The 18,314-nt window shown below is 31.7% G+C and overlaps 3 protein-coding genes across 3 annotated transcripts in view; 2 read left to right on the plus strand and 1 right to left on the minus strand.

The window, feature by feature from the left end:
* p23 overlaps positions 1-15,155 on the plus strand; it is a 58,121-nt gene extending 42,966 nt beyond the window's left edge. Inside the window, exon 8 of the mRNA XM_067266203.1 lies at positions 14,688-15,155. Coding sequence (XP_067122304.1) covers positions 14,688-14,707 — 20 coding nt within the window. The 3' untranslated portion in view covers positions 14,708-15,155. The remainder of the gene's footprint in view (positions 1-14,687) is intronic.
* Positions 15,156-15,547: 392 nt separating this feature from the next.
* LOC136971719 (actin, clone 403) lies at positions 15,548-17,557 on the minus strand. Its single transcript, XM_067266195.1, has 5 exons — positions 17,401-17,557; positions 17,102-17,248; positions 16,768-17,007; positions 16,440-16,686; positions 15,548-16,353 (listed from the first exon to the last, which is right to left on the minus strand). Exons 2-5 carry the CDS (start codon positions 17,225-17,227, stop codon positions 15,836-15,838), a joined length of 1,131 nt encoding a protein of 376 aa, XP_067122296.1. The 5' UTR covers positions 17,228-17,248; positions 17,401-17,557; the 3' UTR covers positions 15,548-15,835.
* The window catches only part of LOC136971720 (serine/threonine-protein kinase 16-like), a 63,241-nt gene continuing 62,428 nt past the window's right edge, over positions 17,502-18,314 (plus strand). The window contains exon 1 of the mRNA XM_067266196.1: positions 17,502-17,724. Coding sequence (XP_067122297.1) covers positions 17,520-17,724 — 205 coding nt within the window. The 5' untranslated portion in view covers positions 17,502-17,519. The remainder of the gene's footprint in view (positions 17,725-18,314) is intronic.

The raw sequence follows: 18,314 nt of genomic DNA on the forward strand, positions 1-18,314 counted from the left end.
ATTTGCCTTTATTTTGGAAGTAGGAAATCTTGCAATAGAACCTTTGTATTAGAAATCCTGTGCTTTGTTGTGTGCATTTCAACTATCTACACCCAAGAAAAACAGATTGCATAGCTGCTTCATAGTTTTCATAATGCTGGCTTTTATTTGCCTTCTTAGGAAATCAAAGACAGTGGGTGATGGGTTAATGAACATATTTTCCAAGACCATGTTCACTATTCAAATTGTTCATTAACTGATTATAGATTTACCATAGATTTTTGTGGGAATTTGATTAATTCATTCTAGAGATCCAAAAAATAAATTGTGCTTTCTTACTGTGTTTGTTTATATGTAATAACAAACTAAAAGCAATCTCTCCATCTTTTTTGTGAATGGCACATCTTTGTTTCTCAGATGCAATTTTCATTACTTCTTTATCTGCTTGAGTCTTTTTGATTATATCTTTCTTAGCTAAGATTTATTTACTGTAGACCTATTGAAGTCATATATGCCTTTGATATCAGACATCTGCCCCCACTCTACTTGGCCATTATTTCTTGCTCAGTTTCTATAGTGAACACAGTTCTTGACATTCCACTCTCTTTAGACCCCATAATAATAATAAACGGTTTTTTAAATGAAAAGTTCAGAAAAACACTTGCGAAAATTCAGAGAACAGAAATTAACTAGTACAAAAAAGGTTATGTATACAACTGTGAAATTCTCTTTCCATGTATAGATGCCATTAAAATATAGTTTTACAAATCTTAAATGCAGAATTGCTTCTTGTGTTTGTTCTGTCAGGTGTTAGGACAATAAACACATGTTTGGATAATGAACATAAAAATTTTTTATGGATGTGTTTGTTGTCCGATTTGTTTGCAGTTTGAACTGTATATGATCGGAAGATGTCAGATCACTTTTATATAAACCTCAGGGTCTAGGTGATTTGACTTAGAGGTGTGGGGTCTTCAAGAGGAAATTTATCTATCATTCTAATGTCAGTTATATCATGAATGGAATACAGTAATACCTCAACTTATGCAAACCTCGAGTTACGCGATTCATCTTTTGTTTGAGCGCCATGCAACTCTTACTCCTCCCCCCACACTATTGTTCGGCTTACATGTTCAGACGTGTGGAATCAATGCATAGCTACAATTTATTTTGTGTTATTTATTTCTGTGTTTGTTATATCTACAGTGACTTGAGCGACTGTTCAATTGAAAAGGGGTTACAAATTTTAGAAAATATAGACTCCCAACAAAGAGTGCATTTTTTCTACAAAATGAGAAATAAGAAAATTATTAGCATGCTATGAGGAAGTTTTGTGGGAGAAAAACAATCTTTGAGCTGTCATACAAATTTGTTCAATTTTATGAAGCCTTCTACATCAAAATAACTTCGGTTTATGATTTTAATATAATTTATTATATATATATATATATGTATTATCTAAGATTTTATTAAACATTTTTTCTAAATTATTGTTTTCTTTAGTCTCTGGCCTCAATTAAAAATAATTTGTATGTATTTATGTGCGAAATTATACCCCGACTAACGCGGTTATTGCTAGGTCCCACCTATCACGCAAGTTCGGGGTATTACTGTATACTGAAAATGAAGAGAACTAAAGGTATGCTTATATATATTCGGTGGTTTTGGAAAACTTTCAATGGCAGACGAATATTTCTGCAGTGCATGGGATTTTTCATCTCTGAAGATGTTCTTAGTGACTTTAGACAAACACAAAGCTGTTTAATGTGTTCATAATTGCAGTTTAAAATCATCATAACTTGTCCCATTGCATATTGTGCTCTTTCAAACACAGTATGACCTGCACAAAATACAGATAGTCTATTAGCATGTGATGTAAGTGGTAAATGAGATGAATTTTGTTTTTATAAAAGAAACTTGAGCTATAATTAATTAATTAAGAAAACAAGTAAAGATATTTCAGTGTTATTTTGGAGTTTTGTTACTAAGATAAACATGATGAGTAAATTAGTATTACTTCTTTTCCTTTAAAAAGTTTTATTATTTTAGTGAAATCAAAAAGTTTAATTGATAAATTTGTTGCTGAAAAGAATTTCCTGAAGACTTAAGTTTAACAAAAGCTTTTAACTTTAGATAGAATTCATGGTAAGTAACATATAGCTCTAGGTTATGCTCATTTAAACAAGTAGGCTTTCTGATACTCATTGTCAAGTTGCACAATATCAAATGGAGACACTGCATGATACATTTGAGAAAAACTTTTCATGGATTATCATTTACTTTTCAGTATACAGTAAGACCTTGTTTAGCATTTAGGATACGTTCCTATATGACAAAGTGCTAAAGGAAACAGCGTTAAAAGAGATCATTTTTTACATAATAAATAAGGCAAGGGGAACACAACCAAAAATAAACAAATTTTACTTTATTTTTATATTAATTTGCATAATAATATATGTTACATAACGCAAACATATACACACACACACACACAAAGTTCATTTTTGTGATGAAGGTCGAGGCTCTTCTGAAATTTTTTTTCCCATTGTGTTTAGTGTCATTTGTTGCTTTCTTGTTCTCTAGTTAAGCAAATGTCTGTAGCAGGAGATTGCATCCAAAACACCTTGTCTTGCTTTTGCATTCCTTTCAAAATCTGGATTACAATTTGGTCACTGATTTTGGTTATTGTTATCAAACTTTCACCAAAGAAATCTTTAGCATGTTCTTTAGATTCTTCATTTTCAGAATCACTATTGCCAAGTTCTTGAAAGTTGTCGTTGGTAAGTACTAGAAACCTGCAGTAACTTCTCAACATCCTGCTCATCTACATCTAGTCCTGTATCGATTAGGTTGACAATTTGGTCAATGATAAGCTCATCTAATTGAGAATCCTTGGATACCTTCAGCTATACCTTCTTCCACACTCTTCCATTCATCAGTTAATTCTTGCCATATTGTCGATATTGCCTATGGCATCTATGATGATATTTTTTTCCCATAATTGCACTAAACATAGATTTAGATACGGGAAGTACAGTGCTATGATGAATTGCCACCTTTTGCTGATTGGTTTATGCCCGCGAATAATCATATTATACAAATCAACAAAATATTGCAATAATTTGAATCAGCGTGAATTTTTTTTAAAGGCTCTGAGCAGACCACATCATATAGAATCAGGGTTAATTGGGAAAGCGCTAAACAAGGTCTTACTGTATTACTAGTTCTAAAGGCTGTAATAAATTAGTTTTATAAAAAATTCCTTTCTTTTGTAAGATCAGAAAAAATTTTTTTGCTAATATAACAAAGGGATTGTAATGAGTATTCAACTGTCAGATTTCTTAATCTGTTAATTTGGAGGAATTGTAAGTTTATTATTTTATTTCAAAAATCAACTATGCTTGAATGTTAATTCTGTAATTAAAAATGGACTTAAATTGTAATTGAATAGCAAATAATGCATTTCATTAAGAAGTTCAGTTAATGGACATGCAGTTCATTAACTAAACTGCATTATTTGCTTAGTGAAAGTCATGCTGCTTTCACATCTAAACATGTAAATATGGCATCAGTATGAAATTTTCATCAATATTGCTCAGCTTTTGATTTTGCAATTATATAAATGAAAATACATAAAAGAAATATTTGAAGCATAATGTAGTTCTTACCCAAAATGTCTGTGCTAAGCAAAACTGAAAAAAGAATGCTTTAAAATAGAAGAAATGGATAATATCTTTCCTTTTAACTTGCTTATCAAATATTATTTAGGAGTAGAAATCACTTGCCTGGTCACAGTGTCACTGCAACAAGGAAAGGAATCAAAATTTATCAAAATATTGAGCATTGTGTGTGAACTTTCACTAACAAGGAGACCCTACGGCTTTGGAGAAAAGGATTTTGATTATCTTCGGTGTGGAGGTAGTACACTGTGTGCATGTACTACCTGTAAAATACTAAAGTGCAATACTCAAATGAAATCGAGAAAAATGAAGTTAAAGTTTTCTTTAGCACATTATGTGTAAGTTACGCTTACTATCGCTTCAGCGTGCTGTGGCGTGAGTGGTAACACTTCTGACTCCTGCGCTTGCGTGCTCGGGTTCAGTTCTTCTGTGTATGATTTGTTTTTATTCATAAATACTTATAATGTATTTATTTATTTACTCATTCATTTATTTTTTATTATTTATTTATTTTAATTTAATTTCTACTGTTCCAAGTCTAATATTTTTACTTCGAAAACCCACCTTTTTCAAGTTGAGAGAGAAGTATTAATACTTATGCCGGGTTCGAACATGGATCTAGTCTTTTTCACTCACTTTTTAACTCTTTGTTGATCAATTTGCACGCCCTGTTGTTTACTTTTAGTTTGTAAAATGACCAAGGGCAATACTGGTCAGTCAGGAATATTATTTTAAAAAATTCACCAAAAATCAAATTATCATTATATTCGTATGAAAGAAAATCACGTACATTTATTAATATCTTTAGTTTTAAATACGATATTTTTCAATACATTTTATTAGAGAAATTAATAAGAATATATATATATATCTGAACTGACATTTAAACTTGATAATTTGTAACTTTTTGTCAAAATTAACATTGTCTAGTTATTTTTTGGCACTAGGCTAGAAAGACGTAGAATATTGTTTTGTACAACTCTAAATAACAGTTTATTTCTGACACGAATAGACATATTTGTGCAGTGAAATTTATTTTGAAAAGTTATTTTATAATTATAAAGATGTCATCAAGAGAAGCAAGTTCTTCACGTTGTGACGAAAAGACTGTTGATGATCACTCTTTATACAGTGATGTATCGAAGCAGCGGCTAAACGATGGAGTAGTGTATTATGAGAGTTTACTTTTCGAAAATAATTTAATTGCAACATCTTCTGATACACTATCTGAAGATGCTATGCTGATAGGCACAGAATTATACAATAATACATTGGATGTGTTGGATGCGTGGAAATTGGTCAACAAAGAGTTAAAGAGTGAGTGAAAAAGACTCTAGACCCATGTTCAAACCTGGCATAAGTATTAATACTTCTCTCTCAACTTGAAAAAGGTGGGTTTTCGAAGTAAAAATATTAGACTTGGAACAGTAGAAATTAAATTAAAATAAATAAATAATAAAAAATAAATGAATGAGTAAATAAATAAATACATTATAAGTATTTATGAATAAAAAAAATTATACACAAGAGAATTGAACCCAAGCATGCAAGGCATGAGTCAGGAGCGTTATCACTCATGCCACAGCACGCTCAAGCGATAGTACGCGTAACTTATACATAAAGTGCTAAAGAAAACTTTACGTTCATTTTTCTCGATTACATTTGAGTATTGCACTTTCGTATTTTACAGGTAGTACACTCACGCGGTGTACTACCTTCACAACGAAGATCATCAAAATCCGTTTCCCCAAAGCCATAGGGTCTCCTTGTAAGTAAATAATGCAGTTCAGTTAATGAACCTCATTATTTGCTATTCAATTACAATTTAAGTCCATTTTTAACTTGATTATCAATTCTAAATTAATAACACCTTATTAAACACAGTAAAAATTTCTGCAAGTAGAAAATTATCATTTAGTTAATAAAGTGAAATTGAGTTTGTCTACGAATAAACACCAACCTGTTTACATACATTAAAATTGCAACAGTACATTTTTTACTTTGGCCAAGTTTAGAGATATATTTTACTATCCATTTACACACAATTTAACAGTTTTATTAAAATTTTGTGGGAATTGTAATATAATTTGCTTGTTTGTAAACATTGCCGAACAATTGCAATTTTGTTTCCATTTTCTGTTGTTCCACAATTTTATATGATCAACATTAAAAACTGTTTACCTTTAATGTGTGCCAAATTATTTACAAGTTATACAGTAGAGCGTCGATAAGTGGAATGGCCGGAAAGTGGAACGATTTTCAGTCGGACTGTGTCGTGCTGAATCGAATGTTTTTGATACTAAATTTACTTCTAAAGTATAATTTTCATGTTTTTTATATTCTTTAATATATTTATTTTGTTTGTACAAAATGCAGAAATAATTTTTAACGATACAATAGCCTCGATGATTATTATAAAAATTTTCGTTAGGCTTAAAATCGACAAAAATTCAACACGAAGCGACACGCAACGGAGAAAAATTCAACAGGAAGCGATACGCAGCGGAGAAAAATTTGAACATCGGACAGGTTAATGTATTTTTTCGTACAAAGTCGGAAACTGGAACAAATCATTAACTGGAAGGACCCCAGTCCCCAATTGGTTCCACTTATCGACGCTCTACTGTATCACTTATATTTACTATTAATTCCATTCTAAACATCAGCATACCTTGTAAACAATGAAGTATTCAAATGTTAGAACATGTAATATTCCATATCCTCATCCTACACACCGGGGTGTATAAAATATAAATCGAACTCACTTGTGCCTATTGACCGGTGTGAAATAAATAAATTCAATTCAACGAACGTTTTCTGGACGCCTTCCGTGTCCTTCTTCAGGTTAACTGCTGGATTCTATTATTTTTAAAAAACTGCGTTCCGATCTTTTAAGAACAAATTCAAATGAAGATAGTTCGAAAGCGCAATGACCATCGCGCATGCGCTATATCTGTTGTGCTCCTTGTCGTACTGTATCATATTCTTTTTAATCTTTGTATTCTTTTTTATCTTTGGGTCACATGATTTCATGTGTTATCGGACCCAAATAAATCTTCATGCATCCTCTTGTAATAAAGTTTGCCAAGCAAGCGAAAGAGTTATCTCGTCGCGTGAATTAATGCATGTTGTTTTAGTTTGCGCTTTATGTATCTCTATCGCTTCCAGCCATTTGAGGTGTTCCATCCGAGTCGTTTTAGTTATTAGCGTGGCCCCCGCGAAGTCCACATTAATGCCCGGTTCAGAAGCGTACACTGCAAGTGACGTGGTAGCTCTGTTGTATCTTATATCCGCCTCGTGTTCTTTAACCCTGACTTCCATAGAGCGTTTCGTTGATCCTATGTAGATCAGATCCCTATTAAATCTCTCGTCCTTTATCGGGATTCGGTAAACGCCTGCCATTCTATTCGGGTCCGATGGGTCCTTTCCGTTACGTAACAAAGTGTAAATGGTTGGGCCTCTCCTATAAGCAACGGTGACCTTACATCTCCTTGCGATAGACGCGTATACGGATTTCAAGGTCGGGTTATATGTGATGGGTATTCTCTCCACCTCCGTATTTTGGTTGTTACTTTGTGCCACTGCAGGTGCGTTTTGGCTCATTCGTGCTCTTTGGCGTTCCGCCATTCTTGGAATAATGTTGCGGTAGCCGTGTATATCCGCAATCTTCTCAATATGTTTCAACTCTTTCTTAAGCGCTTGTTGAGTGGAAGAGTGCGTGTATGCCCGTCTGACCAATGATCTAAATGCTGCTATTTTCGTATTGGATCGGGTCGACTATCTTCATTTGAATTTGTTCTTAAAAGATCGGAACGCAGTTTTTTAAAAATAATAGAATCCAGCAGTTAACCTGAAGAAGGACACGGAAGGCGTCCAGAAAACGTTCGTTGAATTGAATTTATTTATTTCACACCGGTCAATAGGCACAAGTGAGTTCGATTTATATGTAATATTCCACATTCAGAACTATTTTCTAAAGCTAGATTCTGCCAACTATAGGGTTTTTTGAATGCCAATATTAAAAAGGCATTAATATGAACAAATGTCTCTTGGTATGCCAAATTTCATGAAGGAAGAGGCAATAGAGGAGAATGGAGTGCAATGGTCACCACCCAAGTTAAACAGACAATATTGCCACTGTCACAGAATTGGTTAAAAATGATTGAAAATTGTATTTTCCATTTTCACCAAGGATTTGAAAAAACAAAAACTTTGTGCATACAGTATTTAATTTATCTTGCATTGCTGTAGATAGGGTGACTAGATAGCCCTGATTTACAGGACTGTTGCCAGTTTTGCCTATTTTTAATATTTGAATCAATCTTTGAATAGAGTATTTCTGTTAACATGCCAATATTATATCATCAATTTATAGATCAATCAGTTTTAAATCTCATTTTCACTGATTCTGAAATGTTGGTCTTTGGTTGGATTGTAAATGTTATGGTCAGCCCTACTGTATGAGCAATAATTGTATGGCAGTTTTTGGCTCAAAAACAAGTCATAACATTAGTTCACATACACACTACTCACTCACTTGTCATTCAAGGCTACTTTTTAAAATTAAAATTACAGTTCAAAGCCAAAGAATCTGACATTTCTGAAATTGAAACGGATGTAACAACCAAAGACTGTTATAAGAGTTTTCAATGAAGCAGCCAGCAGCAATTGGAAAAAAGCTCAACAGAATGAACTGTAATGGAGCTTATTTTTTATTTTATTTTATATAAATCTTGTCTCAAAAATTATGAACTATACTGTGTACTTTTATTTTATTTTTTATCTTAAACACAAGATGGGAGAATAACAAAGGCTTTTCTTGCAACTTTCTTGAACAAACATAAAAAAAGACATACTAAAAAAAAGTCAAAATTTAGGCTTATTGTGATTATATGGTAAATTTTCATTAAAACAATTATATTACAGATAACATTAGATATCATTATATAAAGTTTAAATGACAATAAACTTTAAATATGTTTCAAGCAACAAAAACTTTGGAAAATTTTGGAATATTTTATTCACTTAAATACAGTTAGTCCTTGTTAATATACTTTCATCTAATATGGTTTATTAAACATAGACAAATATTAAACTACACAACAGATTTTGGAATAATGTGGTTTCAGTAATGGTACTTATGCAGTGTCTATTGAGATTTTCTTAACCCACCCTCAAGCTAATTTTTAGCTTGACTTGATCAGTTATGAATTATTTGCTATAATGTTTGAAGTAATCTTCGAATAATTACAGTTAACTGATCTCATTTTTCAATGACAACCACAAAAATAGTTAGAGATTAATTTAGCACAGCTAATAAGAACGTGAAGCATTTTCAAGTAATAGCAGTTATACAGTATTGTTTGTGACTGCCATCCTCTGAGTTGAACAATGACAAGAATTAAAGGAATCTCAAATAAATAGGTGGGATCCAGGAACACATCAAATCATTATTACAGTATACAGTATATATATTTACAATATAAGCTTATTGATTTTTGTCACTGAAGATGACAAAGTAGCCACTGTGGTAACTCAACTGAATTAAATGAATATGTCTTTATTAGTGGGAATGCTGACATTTTTTACCCATTTAATCTGCCATCACACATTTAACTTTTGACCCTCCATGCTGAAGTTGGACTATTAACCAGATCAGAAAACATTAGCATTCTTGTAAACTCATTCACTGTTAAAAGTGCATTATTTTAATTCAGCTTAACATGCTACTTTCAAAGAATGTGTGTAATGGATTAATGAAGGATTACTTGTAAATAAATAGTTGACTAAACAACCAGTGGCAGATCCAAGGGAAGGACTATTAACACACAAAATTAAGATGTATTTGTTCAAACTTCAAAACATTGCTTTTTAAAAACATTTATGATGGCAAATATGTCTTATTAGACCATCCACAACACAGGTTAATCATGCATAAGTTAATAAAAAAAGATTTATTAATTAAAATACTTTTAATTTTTGAGTTAGTTTTCCTTTTGGTACTTCTGGATCTGCAAGTGTAAATAACTGTTTCTTCTAATACTATTTGGATTTAGATTATGAGAATTTGTTAGATTATAGTGTTCTTTATCTTAATGTGGACTGAGACAATGTTTGCTACTGCAAACTGTGATTGAAATAATGAGATTCAGCCTAAAAAAACAAAATTTGAGGTCGTTTATATAGTTAGTCCATAGTGTGCTGGTGATGTGAACAAATCAGGAAGTTCTCTTAATAAAATTGAGCTTTTATGAACTTTAGATTAAAATTTACAAATTAAATTTTGTTTTTGAATAATACTCTTGGATTAATTAAAAATATATTTGAAGTCTTTTTGTGGTTTTGAAAAAAATGAGACAAAACATTAAATATACCTATATTGAAAATCATGTAGAGCTTAATTATTGAAATTTTGAATGCTTTATTTTATGCAAGGCTCAATGAATAAGATGATGATGCTAACAAGCAGTCAAAAATGTTCAAAAAAAGAAAAAATAAAAATAAACTGAATACAGTGAAGTTCTGTAAATGTACTTTTAAGTTGTTTATAAATAGTTCATACAAAAGTGCCAGAGCTAGAAGTGTCTTCTATTGGCACTGTAGTGTTAATGATTATTAGATGACATCTGTTGTTCTACTATCATATTTCAACTTGAATAAAATGCAAAAGTATTCATTCTAGTAGATTACACAAATTTACAATATCTTTAATTATATACAAAATTAAACAAAAAAAAACTTATCAATAACTTATTTTTTAAGATGCAACATTTATATGCACCAATATAAATATTTCTAATGTGCAAAGTGATTTTACATTACATCTGTTTATCACAGCGGTTCCCAACCTTTTTTTGACCAGGGATCACTTTGATTTCATTGTTGTTAGCAGGGACCACAAGGTTTAAGAAAAATAAACTTTAATGAAAACTTTTAACATAAGTAATCGTTAAACTCGAGTAACATGCTTTAACAGTACTATTATAATAGAAAACATAACATTTTTAGTAAAAATTAAATTCAGTTTGTATCAACGTGGGAATAATAATTTAAAATGAATAAAAATTTTAAATCTTTTGCGGACCATATTTTAGCTCTTGCGGACCACTGGTTGGGAACCGCTGGTTTATCATGATGTTATAAAATGGTTGATATTGAATTTGTAAGGAGAATTTAGCAGTCAATATAAAATTAAAAATTCTAAATTCACTGTGTGCGTATCCAAGATTGTTGCTCATTTCATGAAATAGGCAAACATTTGCATAATTCCTGAAATCAGTAGTTGATGTGCCAGTTTCACAAATTAGGAAAATTTTCTGCCTATTTCACAAAATGAGCAGCATTCTAAAATGGCATATCATGTATCTCATTACTTAGTTTTGAACTTGTATATGTAAAAAGTAAATTAATAGATATTTGTCTTAAATCATCAAGTTCATCAAAATTTTGTGATATAAATTTTGTAGTTATTTCCATTTCAATTGTTTATTAGCAATGATGGCATCAAATGAAATGTTTCAATTTCTATTTGTGGCTAAGGCTTCTGTTAGCCTGATGAAAACCAAGTTTATGGTCAAAAATGTTCGTTTTGTTTAAATCTGTTATACTGGGATATTAAAAGGTTTTTTTGTGTTGATTTATCTTCCCAGGGGTTGTGCGAGAAGTTGCTTCTGTTAGATTTTGATATCTGATCTTTTCCTTTGTTTTGCTTCTAAGCCTTATATGCGATGTATCATTTTAGAAACTCTCTTTTATATTCTATGCCCAATTCATCTTAGTCATTCTTCTGTTATTTTATCTGCCATAATTTCTCTTGCCCAAATTTTTTCTTAATCTTTTTTTTTTTTTTTTTTTTTTTGATTTTTAAAATTTCCAGGATTCTCCTTACCAATTCATTTCAGTAATCAATAATTATTTTTATAAGAAATAGTTATCAATAACTGATTTTCTTAAGATACAACATTTATATGCACTAATATAAATAATAATAATGTTTCATATACAGTGGAATCTCTATATTTGTCATTAATCTGTTCCTAAGGACTTAATGAATACGGAATATGACGAATATAGAGAGAATTTTTCTCATAATAAATAACTGATATTCAATTAATCCAGTCCCATCCTGAAAAAAGGTACAAGAATAAAAGTTATGTTGTTTGTAAAACTTGATCTTTTTGTACTAAATAAATACAGCATAGTGGTAGAAGGGGAAGAACAGTATTATTAATATAGTATTGTTGTTTAGAAGAAGAAATATCAATTAAAACATTAGGTAATTCCAATTGTGCTCATGGGGTCTGTTTTGCTGATGATTCAGCAGCACTTGATTTAATAAAGAACTTGCCCAGTGTTGTCTGCTTTTTAAAACTTTTCTGAAGTAGGCAATTACATTATCATTGAATCTATTTGTATTTTGATTGACTATAGCAACATTTGGATGCCACTTTGGAGCAATTGAAACTTGGTTTCTCACATTGATTATTTTTCAATAACTTGAGAACACTAAGGTGAGCAACTTTTTTATAATGAAATGGAGGACACATAAATTGAAGGAAAAAATATTGTAAATAAAAGAAACATTTTATTCATTGCAATAACAATACACTATAGTAATCTCTACTGCATGCGCAGTGGCGTAGCTAGCATGGATGACACCCGGGGCGGATATTGTGGTGTCACCCCAAGTCATACCGTGGGTGTCACCCTTCTTAACTGTTTTATAAAACAGTATTGGATTATTGAATTGTAATATGCCCGCACTCAAGCAAACTTGAACGCTATATCGAATAAGCGATATCATCACAGGTTTATATTGACTAGCGTAAATTCGTTGACTTTTTTTTTAGACATGGGTTGTTGAGTCGGTCGAACTTTCCATGACTTAATGTTAAAGCGCGTTGTCAAGGTTTATTTCACAACTTATTTTTTCTCACAGTCGGGTGTCGAGGGAGGACAGAACTTACAAAATGAGGACGGTTGGTCACCTTAGACAACACACGACTACTGCACAAAGCAGACTGATTAACTACAGCTAGCTAACATGGCTAGCTGATTGGCACGGGTGTGCGATTGTAGTGCCACTTCCAGTGTTGGGAATGACAATGAATACAGAAAATACTGACTGAATATGAAAAATAAAAAAGTCATCAAAATGTGACAAATATCGAATATTATGAATATAGAGGTTCCACTGTATTCTTATTTTCTTTTATGTAGATATGACTTTTATAGATTTTTAATGATAAAGTAAGGGCTGTTTGATTTTTTTTCCTTTTCCCATTATTATTTACTAATATTCCTAGATATGTTAAGTTTATCTCCCTATTTTAGTTTATTTCTAATTCTAATGCTGACTGTGGATTCTTTCCAAATTATAAGTTTTTAATTTTTTGTATTAATTTTGCTACTAAGACAAACAAAGTATATATTTCTGTCATTTTATTATAATTATTTTTTAAATACAGTACTATTTTGAAATAAATTTACCATTATTGATAATTTGGAGGTATATTTACTTTTCCCCCCTCTATCACTATTATTTAACATTAGTTCTTAAGTTATTTGAGAAAATATTAATACTGTTTATTTTTCTTCATCTTTTGATGTATCATACAAGCATCATAAAATTTGTAAAAACTTTATATGGAAGAAATAATTTCTTTTAGTTTATAATGATAAATTAAAATTAGAAATAAATTGTTGTTGATATTCTGAAATTAATCAAATTATATAAGATAATATGAAAAAGTTGTCATTTAATATGGCTCTTGTATATAGAGGAAAGAAAAATAACCAAAGTTGAAATTGGAAGCTTATAGAAATTCATAATGAACCTCATTTAAAAAATAAAGAAATTTCAGTTGCTTTTGTAAAATTACCATGATATAGTATGTTCCTGAAAAGAAAAATTGTCTATTCTGAACAATAATAATAAAAATGTTACTCCAATTCTATTGTTAAAAGAACTGTTAACATTTAAAAAATTTTATATGAAATGTAAGCATAATTAAGTAACATTCATTATAAAAGTATTGTAGTCCACATGCAATTAACAAAGAAATTTTAATTGCATTGCAAAATTTACTTGATATAAATTTTACAATTTGAATTATTAAAATTATTGTATTTATTATAAGGCCAAAAATATTATATTTGCTTTCTAAAAGTTATATGTACTGTATATTAATTAATATTTGAAGATCTTTCACTGATGTAATAAAATTAGATGAATAATTTTGTTGTAGATAAAGAAATAAAAGTTTTTTAAAATAATATAATCAAACATTTTTAGTTTTTAATAATTTTTTATTCAGATTGAAATGTAATTAATAGATAACTTCTCCCTCTCTAAAATACATGAGATTTTAAATAAAACTGTGTATATGAATGTGGTGCAAATGAATAATGAACTGTAGGTAGAAGAGCATGCTTAAAATTATTATATATATATATATAGATGACAAAGGATAGGATTGTATTCAAGGTCAAGTGTCGATTCGGAATAAAATATTAACTGTTTTTATATTATTTCAATAATTGAAATACTATTTGCATCTCAGTTTTACAGAAAATAGGACTTATTTAACATGTTCAAGTCATTGTTTGGTATAATTAAAATAAAAAATTTTACACTTAGATACATATTTTTTGGTTCTGAAATTAACTTTTTAAAATTTATATTTTCATAAGTACAGAAAATTGATTTAAACATTTAAATACTTGTGTTCAAGAATACATTTGTTCAAATTTGTATTATATAAAAAGCAATATTTTTGTGTATATGTATACATAAAACACATCCGACGTTTAAAAGTTCTTTTTTGCCAAAATTGGAAATATTAAATATTCTAGACTAATTGAACTATACTTTGTAATATAATACTACGATCAGTTAAATTAACATAGAGGTTTCTTTAATAGGTTATGACCCAGAACCACCCACTGTAATACAATAAGTTATGCAATAAAGTGCCACCATCATTAATTGGTTTATATTAATTTGTAATAATAATGTTTGTTTTGCAGGACTCCCAGATTTAGAGTGACGAGTGGAGAGAGAGATGTTTCCTGTCTATAAGTAGTGTGTTGTTGCACTAGAAGGGATCCAGCAGGGGCACTACTGTTAGCCATCAACAGTGGTAGATTTGACATCAAAACTCATAACTCCTACCCAGCTTAGTAATAGAAAATTTAATGGATCATTATCTTAAGCAGAAGCTGTTTCTTGAATGTTGCTGTTTTTCTCAGCATTTTTATTTATATATAAAGTGTGCTTTTGTTTATATATTAAAAAAAATTCCATTGAACATTATATAAAACCATCATTTACCTGCATCTTGATAAAAAAAAAGTGAAAAATGTGAATATTGTGTATTATAGATTTGCCCCTGCTCGGTCACAATCTTTATGGTTATATTTGAGTTCTGTGAAAAACAAGCACTTAAATGTGGTTATGAAATTTTTGGAATAAAATTTGCCACTTTTGCTATTAAATTGTGTCAATTATTCTTAACACCTAAGACCATACGGCGGTTACGTGATCGTTTACTCAAAATTCGAAGTAACGCGCGTCATCCTTATACCTGTTAGAAAATTAATTGATAAAGACGTAAAAAGAAAAAAAAATCTATTGTCCGCGTAACGGTTAAGTTAACTGAAGACCGGTAAACTAATTGATCGGAAAAACATTAAAGTGACTACCCCCCTCTCGTGACGTCACTATCCGACTCTCAACATTTCCTAATATGGTCATGTTCCTCGCTACCCCACATGCATGTCGGGAAATCGCGGCTGACGATTCTGTTCTAATCATGCATGTATCGAAAGTTTAATGTATTAAGTAAAATGTCCGTTACGCGTAACTTATAGGAAAAAAAAAACACATGTTTATCCGAACAGAAAACACTTATTATTTTCACTTAGAATACAAAAAGAAAAACATAAATACACGTCATACAAGACGGCCCCCGTCACAGCTCAATTCACTGGTGAAAGCTCCTCTTTTTTTTTTTTCTTTAAATGTGAAAAGGAACATCCGCAGGGCCACCCTAAGTAATTAGGGACACATCTGGGTTGCATTTTTTTCACGTGGAATAAAGAGCACTGCCAACTTAACAATCGCAGTAGTTAGTCTTTTCCTTTGACTACCGAACTTGGCAGTTTTCTTAAATTTTCTAGAAGCATTTACGGTGAACGATGCTAGGACCAGACTCGTCGTACTCTTGTTTGGAGATCCACATCTGCTGGAAGGTGGACAGAGATGCCAAGATAGAACCTCCGATCCATACGGAGTATTTCCTTTCGGGTGGAGCTATGATCTTGATCTTCATTGTGCTAGGAGCGAGAGCTGTTATTTCCTTCTGCATACGGTCGGCAATACCTGGGTACATGGTGGTTCCGCCGGAAAGCACGGTGTTCGCATACAAGTCCTTACGGATATCGACGTCGCACTTCATGATTGAGTTGTAGGTAGTTTCGTGAATACCGCACGATTCCATACCCAAGAAAGATGGTTGGAATAGAGCCTCTGGGCAACGGAACCTTTCGTTTCCGATAGTGATGACCTGACCATCAGGTAATTCGTAAGATTTCTCTAGAGATGACGACGATGCAGCGGTAGCCATTTCCTGTTCGAAGTCTAATGCTACATAGCACAATTTTTCTTTTATGTCTCTTACAATTTCTCTTTCGGCTGTAGGGAAGATTAAAAAGAAAAAATTTTAGAATCTTTTGAAGGATTTAGGGGAGGGATCCGGGTAAGGGAAAGTTTTTTTTTACCTGTTGTGGTGAAAGAGTAACCACGTTCAGTTAAGATTTTCATGAGGTAGTCTGTCAGATCACGTCCAGCCAAGTCCAAACGCAAGATGGCATGGGGAAGAGCGTAACCTTCGTAGATTGGTACAGTATGGGATACACCATCTCCAGAGTCTAGCACAATACCGGTTGTACGACCAGAAGCGTACAATGACAATACGGCTTGAATTGCTACATACATTGCTGGGGTATTAAATGTCTCAAACATTATCTGTAAAAAGTAAAAAAAAAGTAATTTAATTAAGAATTCAATTGAAACTTCGAAATTATCCCTACGTGGAATGAATGTTACCTGAGTCATCTTTTCACGGTTAGCCTTAGGATTAAGAGGAGCTTCGGTTAACAAAACTGGGTGTTCCTCTGGTGCTACACGCAATTCATTGTAGAAGGTATGATGCCAGATCTTCTCCATATCATCCCAGTTAGTTACGATACCGTGTTCGATGGGATATTTCAGAGTCAAGATACCTCTTTTGCTTTGGGCTTCGTCTCCTACATAGCTATCTTTCTGTCCCATACCTACCATAACACCCTAGGGAAAGAAAAAAAAAAAAAAAAAAAAAGTAAAAAAAAAAAAAACAAAAAAAAAACTTCTCCAGACTAGAAAAAATATATTTCTTTTTTACCTGATGTCTGGGCCTTCCAACAATTGATGGGAAAACTGCTCTAGGAGCATCATCTCCAGCAAAGCCGGCTTTGCACATACCGGATCCATTGTCTACAACAAGAGCAGCAACGTCGTCGTCACACATGTTGGTTTAGATTTTAGGAACCTAGTAAGAGAATTTCGAATTTGTAAACTACTCGTTTATATAAGATTAAAGCTTTACGGTAATTATAACGTTTTAAAATATAAAACGTCCTGTTTCTCGCCTACTAGCTAAACGCCTACTATAGAATTTAGCTGCCAAAAAAGTAGACTTACAATAGAACAGATCGAGATATACTCCACAAGTCAAGCGTCTTCCACACACTGTGCCTCAAGCAGTGATAATTCTCCCTTTTATTTCACGTCTCGTGTGCCGGTCCGCAGAGCGGTGCGACATGACCATATATGGTATTCCTGTTCGGCCACCTTGTGAACGGAAGGAGTGTGAAAACGAATTCTATTGGCTCCTACCGGCAATTGTACGACCATATACGTCAGTGTTTCCGGGAACGGCGCCGGTCTCTGGCCAATCGCGTGACAGAAACCGTTTGTTGACCATATATGGAAGGAGCAACCATGTGGGACAACGGACCGGAATCAGTGAGTCGGAACTCCTCATTTTATCTTTTGGGGGTAGTTACATTAAACGAAATATTCAGTTTGTTAAAAATTTCTTATATATCCGTTAAGTAGATAACAAGAATTTAAAAAAATATATTATTAAAAAAATATTTAAGTAAAATAAATAAAAAAGTCTGCATCGTCATCCCTTTAAAGTGGTTAAAATATTGCATTATGCAAACTACTTCCTCGATACCAAATATAGTCAAAAAATTCTATTATCATTTTTATAATCTTAAATCTTCAAATAATATCACCGTTAAAATTTTAAAAAATAAGTAATTTTTGATGTTATTTGCATAATTTTTATTATTATTATTTAATTGTTTGCATTGTTGCCTTAATAGTATATTCACCCATAAAATAACAATTTGGTATATTGGTCACCTGACATTCCATAAATGACTATATATTCTAGTCAAAGTTTTTCTATTACTGACGTCATCGTGACGAAAGTTCAATATTGCACACGTTTATCTGCTTCACCCTCCTTTACTGCTCTTTGTTAAGACGAGGGTCAAAGGGCGAATAATGGCAGTTGCTATGGTGGTTGGTTCATATTGTTGGAA

Source organism: Centruroides vittatus, unplaced genomic scaffold (assembly GCF_030686945.1).
Source record: "Centruroides vittatus isolate TY-2023 unplaced genomic scaffold, ASM3068694v2 contig_2696, whole genome shotgun sequence".
NCBI lineage: Eukaryota > Metazoa > Arthropoda > Arachnida > Scorpiones > Buthidae > Centruroides > Centruroides vittatus.

Coding starts and splice junctions, on each gene's coding strand:
- LOC136971719 (XM_067266195.1), bottom strand. CDS start 17,227: ATGTGTGACGACGACGTTGCTGCTCTTGTTGTAGACAATGGATCCGGT. Junction 17,008..17,101: donor TTGGAAGGCCCAGACATCAG/GTAAAAAAGAAA, acceptor TTCTTTCCCTAG/GGTGTTATGGTAGGTATGGG. Junction 16,687..16,767: donor ACCGTGAAAAGATGACTCAG/GTAACATTCATT, acceptor TACTTTTTACAG/ATAATGTTTGAGACATTTAA.